General features: G+C 30.4%; 1 protein-coding gene across 1 annotated transcript; it reads left to right on the top strand.

Moving 5' to 3' along the window:
* Positions 1 to 1,137: 1,137 nt before the first annotated feature.
* Positions 1,138 to 6,426, top strand: LOC114166669 (receptor-like protein 32). The gene is made up of 2 exons (XM_028051430.1): positions 1,138 to 4,396; positions 6,037 to 6,426. The coding sequence occupies exon 1, from the start codon at positions 1,269 to 1,271 to the stop codon at positions 4,182 to 4,184; it is 2,916 nt and encodes a 971-aa protein (XP_027907231.1). The 5' UTR covers positions 1,138 to 1,268; the 3' UTR covers positions 4,185 to 4,396; positions 6,037 to 6,426.
* Positions 6,427 to 8,570: the final 2,144 nt, after the last annotated feature.

Here is an 8,570-nt window from a genome sequence, read left to right as displayed (position 1 = left end):
AATACATAGTTTTAGAATTGTTAATTAAACAAAACCTTAAATCTAATTCCATCAATTATTTTGAATTTGTTTCATTGATTTTCTTTATTTAATGTATTTTTAGAAGAAAAAAACATGAACAGTTAAATAAAAATTAATTTCTTCATATACCAAATAAAATTCAAAATAGAGTAAATAAAAATCATGAAGAAATCAAAATAGTTGTAATATATATGTTTAATTAGTTAATAACAAAGATGTAAATGAATAAGAAAAAAACATATATCTTTTTCAATATTCAATCACGAACTCAATTATTTATATTTATTTTATTTATAATTTGTCATTTCAAAGAAACAATAACTAAACAACAATTTAAAATATGAATTTATACTAAAATATGATGATTGCACTGGATGAGTTCACCAAACCTCTAATTTTATATTTTTACAAAGTTTATTATTTATATTTTTTTGAATAATTTACTATTAATGGTTTTAGAATTACTATTTACATTTTTTTAGTATTGTCTGACCTTTGTAATTTTTCAGAATTTACTCTTTACATTATTTTTTTGCATTTTTTATTATTAATAGTTTTATATCATCTATTCCTCATATAACATAACATTTTGTATGATATAACTTTTGTATTTTTACATATTTTACTTAACAGTTAGTTTCTGTATCATTCACCATTTCTTTTATCATAGAATTTATTATTTACATTTTCATTTAAAATTAAATTTAAATTCTTAATTTTTATTAGCTCAATAAAAATATATTATTTAAAATAATTATTTATAATAAATTTTATTATATATATAATTTAAATATATTTCTCTAAACAATCAAAATATTATTATTTAATTTTTAAAATAAAATATTTATATTAAATTATAACTATATTATTTATGAATTCAAATTTATAAAATAAATATGTTATAATTTTTAAAATCCCGTGCATATATTATTTATGAATTCAAATTAATAAAATAAATATGTTATAATTTTTAAAATACTAGTATTAGGAAAAGTTCGGAGTAAGAAAATAATGAAATTAATAGCATTGAAAATGTGGCCTAATTGAATGGAGTGAATCTTCAAAACCCGCAACTGGGATTTTCCTAAAGAGTATGATGGTGGGTTCCTAGTGAAAGTCACCATTGACTAAAGAATTTCCCATGAATGAAGTTGCGAGCTTTTAAACATAACAAATATGTTTTTGGAAATGGGAACAACTATTTGTATTTCAGTTTTCTACGGTTATCATAGTTACAATCTACTACAATGAGAACTGTGCTAGTCTCACCAGTTCTGGCGATGCCATTGTTTTGGCTGTGCCTCTGTCACAACCTCTTTCCGGTTTCTGGCCTTTGTTCTGATGATCAGAGGTCATTGCTGCTCCAACTCAAGAACAACCTCACTTTCACCTTTCAAAGGAGCACCAAACTGAAGTCATGGGATCCAAGTAATGATTGCTGCAGATGGATAGGGGTATCTTGTGACAAGAAGGGACATGTTACTGCTCTTGACCTCAGTGGAGAATCAATCACTGGTGGTATTGACGATTCAAGCAGCCTTTTCAGTCTTCAATATCTCCAAAAATTGAATTTGGCTGAAAATGATTTCTACTCTGTCATTCCCTCTGCATTCAATAGATTGGAAAATTTGACTTATCTCAATTTGTCATATGCGGGCTTTGTGGGTCAGATTCCAATAGAGATTTCTCAAATGACAAGGTTGGTTACTCTTGATCTCTCTTGTTTTCCTAATTTTCGGCTGAAGCTTGAGAACCCAGATCTACGAAAGCTTGTCCAAAATATCAGCAGTATTAGGCAACTGTATTTGGATGGTGTAAATATATCAGTTGCTGGACATGAATGGTCCAGCGTTTTGATGTCAATGCATGACCTGCAAGAAGTTCGCATGGCACACTGCATTCTCTCAGGACCCCTGGATCCTTTTCTGTCAAGACATGAAAGTCTATCTGTGATTGTTCTTGATGAGAACAATTTATCATCTGCAGTGCCAGAAACATTTGCCAATTTTAAATTTCTGACCATCTTAAGTCTTTCTGAATGCAAGTTGACAGGAACATTTCCGCAGAAGATCTTCAACATTGGAACATTGTTAGTTGTTGACGTATCCTGGAACGACCATCTCCAAGGCTTTTTTCCGGACTTCCCACTAGGATCTCTTCACACTTTAATAGTAAGTGGCACAAATTTCTCTGGAGCATTTCCACGCTCTATTGGTAACATGAGGAACTTATCTCATTTGGATTTTTCTTATTGTCAATTTAACGGAACAATTCCCAATTCATTGTCAAACCTCACAGAACTCACTTTCCTGGTCTTGTCATATAACAACTTCACAGGTCAAATACCATCATTTAATATGGCCAATAAGCTTACGGTGTTAGACCTTTCTTATAATGGTTTGAGTGGTTCAATTCCATCTTCTTACTTTGAAGGACTCAACAATCTTGTTAGCATCGACCTACTTTTTAACTCGATTAGTGGGAGCATTCCTTCATCCCTTTTTACACTTCCACACCTGCAAACAATTGTGCTTTCGTATAATCGGTTTGGTCAACTAGACGAATTCACAAGTGTGTCTTCTTCCAAATTAACCACCCTCGATTTAAGTAGTAATAATCTATCAGGGCCTTTTCCAACATCTATATACCAACTCAGTGGACTGTCAGTCCTCGAACTTTCTTCAAACAAGTTAAATGGGACAATGCAGCTGAATAAACTTGCGAAGTTCAGAAATTTAACTACATTAGATCTTTCATACAACAATTTATCAGTCGAGGCGAATTTTACAAATGCTGACGCATCTTACTTTCCCAGCATAACAGAGTTACGGTTGGTATCCTGCAACTTGAAAAGTTTTCCTGGTTTCTTGAGAAATCACTCGGAAATGGTCTTTCTAGATCTTTCTGATAACCACATCCAAGGAATAGTACCCAACTGGATTTGGAAACTGAATCTTGCAGAGCTTTATATTTCTCATAATTTGTTGACTCATTCGGAAGGACCTTTGCGTAATTTTTCTACCTATTTGGGTATTCTTGATCTTCACGATAATGAACTTCATGGGCAAATATCTTATATTCCTACATATGCGGAGTATTTGGATTTCTCAAGAAATACTTTCAGAGGCAGTATCCCTGATTCCCTCTGCAATGCTTTATTTCTTAGCCTGATTGATCTTTCCGATAACAATATTTCTGGAACAATTCCCTCGTGTTTATTCGAAACTGGTGGGAGTCTTGAGGTATTAAATCTTAGAAAGAACAGTCTCATGGGTCCTGCTGTCCCAGGTAAGATTTCAGGTGACTGTTCTCTAAGGACTCTGGATCTCCATCAAAATAAATTTGATGGAAAGATTCCGAAATCCCTTTCTAATTGCACATCATTACGAGTATTGGACCTTGGACAAAACAAGATCACGGATGTCTTTCCGTGCTTGCTGAAGAACATATCCACACTCCAAGTCTTAGTCTTGCGAGAAAATAATTTATATGGTCACATTGGATGTCCAAACACCAATGCCACATGGCCCGTTCTTCAAATACTTGATCTAGCCATTAACAATTTCAGTGGCAAGCTACCTCAATCCTTTTTCACAAGGTGGCAAGCAACGATGTCTCATGAAAACCAATCTGCATACATGGTAAAACATATCGATTATGAGTCTGTCGTTGGGAGAGAATTCAGAAAAATATATTATGATTCAGTGACAGTTACAATGAAAGGGCAACGGAGGGATCTGGTTAAGATTTTAAGTGTTTTCACTTCGATCGACTTCTCATTCAACAATTTTGAAGGAGAAATACCAAAACAGCTATTTGACTTTAAGGAACTCTATGCACTGAACTTGTCAAACAATGCTTTTTCTGGCCAAATTTCACCGTCAATTAGAAATCTGAAGGAGCTTGAGTCCCTAGACTTATCAAATAACTCATTCGAAGGAAATATTCCCACAGAGCTCGCAAGTTTATCTTTCCTATCATTCCTGAACCTCTCCTCCAATCATTTGGTGGGAAAGATCCCAACAGGTACCCAACTTCAGTCATTTCCAGCTTCTTCCTTTCAAGGAAATGATGGCCTCTACGGTCCTCCATTGACTGATGAATTCGATGGCAGAGAGCCAGGGGTGTTAGAACAACATCAAACCTTTAGTTTCTACCATTGATTGGAATTTTCTTAGTGTGGAACTGGGACTGATTTTTGGCCATGGAATGATTTTTGGTCCACTCTTGTTTTGGAAGCAATGGAGGATTTGGTACTGGCAACTTATTAACAAAATTCTCTGTCGGATCTTCTCTCAACTCTATTTTGAATATGCAACAAAGAGAGGTCAAACCTATACAACTCTAAGATGGCAGCATTAGCTATTAATAACAAGTAAGCAACTAATCATGATAAATCATTTAATCTTTTGTCATGTTTATTTTTCTCAATTCAATAAATATATTTTTAAGTTGTATAGATTAAAAAAATTTAAGTACATTGATATATTTTAAGAGTTAACTATATTTTTAGTCTCTGAACTTTAATATAAAATTGAAATTCATCTTTGTTCAAAATTTGATACATTTTTTATTATCAAACTTGAACAATGAACGAATAACATCACTTTAACCCAATTATGTAGAAATGTTAAATGCGTTTCATGTTAGTATTTAAATTGTTTATTTGGGATTCATTGTCTATTTTAAGAATTAACTATGTTTTTAGTATCTGAACTTTAACACAAAATTAATATTCATCTTTGTTCAAAATTTGATATACTTTTTATTTTCAAACTTTAACAATGAACGAATACCATCATTTTAACCCAATTATGTAGACGTATCAAATATGTTTCATACTAGCATTTGAATTGTTTATTCTCGATTCATTGTCTATTGCAAAATACATTTAAAACGTCAAAAAGTTTTTGAGTAATTGAGTTAGAAGACTATATCTATTTATCTTTAAAATTTGAAGACCAAAATATATCAAAGTTTCACACAAAGATGAATTTCAATTTCGCTTAGTGACTGAAAAGATATTTAACCCATATTTTTTAATAAAAAAAGAGTGAAAAGAATGTTGGCTTTTAGAAAATTGGATCCATGTAACTGTGTTTACAAATATAGTTATTGACGTGAAAAATATATTTCTTAAGAGAGATTAAAAAGTTAAAATTTGTTTTAGTTTATGTGTTAATATTTTGTTAATGATGCAAACTGTAATAAAAAGTTAATTTAAATGTATGTTGTTAACCGTTTACATAAGAGAAATATTATCTGTATATAATATAAATTCTTTCATTAGCATGATTTTATTTTAGCAAAAGTACAGGCGTTTTTCACGTTTGTGTTTCCATACTTTCAAACAATTTTAAAAATAATTCGATTCATTATTTAAATATTGTAATTGAAGTTATATCAAATATTTATTTTAAAAGACATACTTAATTGTTTCACCAATTTGTTTGATGTAAGAGATACTAAAAAATAAAAAGTCAATGAAAAAATTGTAGAAAAATGAACTATTAAACAGATTATGTGTAGAGGAAATAGTTATACTTAAATTGTAATTTTAAAAGTATTCTACTTAATTAATTATATATTTTAATTTTTTTCTATATGATCATTCGTAAAAAAATAAAAATTTAATGGAGCAATGGTAAGAAAGTTATGGATTGTGTAAAGAAAAAAAAAATAATTGTATTTAAATTATGTAAGGATCTAGTTGATTGTTTAAGAGTAGAAGTGTTATAATTAAGACAATGTATGTATATTTTGTTATTTAAGCATAAAACATATAAATAAACAATTATGCAAACTTTATTTCAGAAAAAATTATTATCTCACTCTTTAGAATACATTTTTTTTACTTTCTCTACTTTTCTCTTTACATCTATGCAATACTTGTTCATCCTTTTGTATAGAGCCCACTTAGGGTTCTTGGTGTAAAATAGAATAAGTTTGCCTAATCAGAATTTGTTTTAGAAAAGTCTCATGACGTCTTTTTTTGATCAATTTTCTTTTTTATAGGTTCAACTTTCATGTGTGATAGGAGGAGCTGGGAACTTGACTTTAAAATGTCAACAAGCTTTAACGAGTAAGGAATAAAGTTTTATATTGTAATAATACCATATCATAAAAGATAGCATAAAGTATCTAGATGTGAAGGTGACTTGGTCACCATGATATGCAAATGTTTAAACCAATGGTGCAGATTTCACATTTTAACTCGCTTTATATGTCTCGGTTGTCCAGGAACCGAAGCATATATGGTGCGGTGACATTTTTATAATTTCAGGCAACTTTTATGCCTCGGTTCAGAAAAAAAAAATTGAAGCACAACATAGTTATAGGCTTTGGTTCGCTCAAAACCAGTGCCAAAAGTCGTTATATGCTTCGGTTCCAAAGACCCGAAGCCAAAAACGGGGCTGCATTTTTCAAAAATGCCACTAGCCGTTAGGTGTTTGGTCTCGGGTGGCACTCAACCGATGCCAAATACCCTTATATGTCTCGATTTTTAATTGAGAGATTTTTCCACAGTACTTTGGATTAAATATCATTGTTGAGATATTGAGAAGGGGAAAAACAAATTTTGTATTTTTAAGTTATGAATTGTTAAAGGAGGTTTCAAATATATTTTTTTTAAATGAATAATTATTTTTCTCATTCTTTAAGTATAAAATGAGAGTGTATGTTGTATTTCAGAAAATTTAAGTCATGTTGTATTTTATCTAATTTTATTATATAAAATTATTATTCTTCATTTTGTTATTATTATGGATTAACATTAATCAATAAATTATATTATTTGTTAGTATCAATTATATTGCACATGATTATTTATTTTATGGATTATACATTAGAGGTCCTTAGTTCCTGTTGGTAAGGATATAAGACTGATACCCATTAGTCAACTTTGTGATGACGAAAAACTATAGTCACGTCTTGGGATAACTTACCAAGAAGAGAGCAGTATCGTGTCACACAAACTTCTTTCTGGAAAAATTGGTCCTTCATTGATTTTGGGTGTTCTACGAGTACCAATCTTTCATCTACTTTCTCAATGAAGAGGTAATATAATTTCATAGGATTGTGATCTAACCTATGGTGGGTATATTCGTATGAAATATTGTGTGGATGAAATAATTCATTTTAATTATTTCCTAAATAAAATTTATTTTTTTTATGTTCTTTCCGGTAGCATGTTTATATTTGAATTAAATTTTTTACCTATTAAATTTTTTACCCTTATATGTAAATGTTTACATTTTTTATGGTTATTTAAGGGGTTGTTCATGCATAATATAATTTTATAATATTTTGTTAAGCAGAAGCAATATAATTTTATATGATTGTGAACTCACCTATCGTGTATATAGTTGTATGAATTTTTTTATGAATGAGATAATTTAATTATCTCAATAATTAGTTTTATGTTACATTGATGTCAACCCTGCATTGTTGATATGTCTTGTTAATGTATTTTATTTCTTGATACAATGTACTTTGAATTTTATCTTATGTCAATTATTTTTCCTTATACCCTATCGATATTAGATTTCTTTATGACATGAGTTGTGCATTATATTTTATTTCTTCATTATATTTCTTATTTATTATGATTCAGGACCCTTAGGTGAGATCATAATAGATGAGCAATTTGGTATTATAGGCATGGATATTTGACTATGTATCAGAAACATTAAATTTTATTCCACAATAATTGTGCATATTAGTTGTTTCTCTGTCATTTTGATATTGGCTTCTTTGGCTATGCAATTGACTTTGGTCAAAACTTTGAATGAGACAAATTTTAAGGACGAGAAAGAATCTTTGGACTTGTATATGGCAATTACCAATATGGAGTTTTCTTTAAGAGAGGAAGAGCCTCCATCTCTTACTCCTAAGTCCACTACTATCCACATAACTTCTTGTAAGAAATGGGAAAACTCAAACATAGTGGGTCTGATGATGTTGAAATATACTATGAGGAAGTCTATATGGTTCAACCTGATGACTTTTGCTAAAATAAGTCAAAGAGCATTTCGTTTGTAGGTTGAAGAAGTTTATTTATAGGCTGAGAAATGTTTCTACACAATGATATTTGAAATTTGATCAAGTGATCACTTATTTTGGCTTCAAGGAAAATGGCTCAGATTTTGTTATTCTTGTTTTATATGTTGGTTACATTCTTCTTGCTAGAAGCAGTGTTGAACTTTAGACTAAGACAAAATTTATGTTAAATAGCCACTTATGATGGACCTTGGTGACGCCTCTCTTGTTCTAGACATTAAGATTTTTTGTGATAGGTCATGTGGCATTCTTGCTCCTCATATGTAGCACCTGTTCAAAAGCAACAAGCTCTCTAAATCTCAATGTCCTCAAAATGATAAGTAATGATAGAGTTGAAATGAAAATAGTTCCATATGTTTTCGCTTTGTTACTTTAATGTATGACCAAGTTTGTATTCGTCCCAATATTAGTTTTGTTATTAATGCTTTAGGGAGATACTTAAGCGACCCAAGTTTGAGTCACTAGAAAGTCGTTAAAAGGTATTTTGATAT

This window comes from Vigna unguiculata, chromosome 10 (genome assembly GCF_004118075.2).
Source record: "Vigna unguiculata cultivar IT97K-499-35 chromosome 10, ASM411807v1, whole genome shotgun sequence".
NCBI lineage: Eukaryota > Viridiplantae > Streptophyta > Magnoliopsida > Fabales > Fabaceae > Vigna > Vigna unguiculata.
This window is presented reverse-complemented; position numbering and strand designations above follow the sequence as displayed.

What these genes read in the sequence shown, in the direction of transcription:
- LOC114166669 (XM_028051430.1), top strand. Translation starts at nt 1,269, where the DNA reads ATGAGAACTGTGCTAGTCTCACCAGTTCTGGCGATGCCATTGTTTTGG.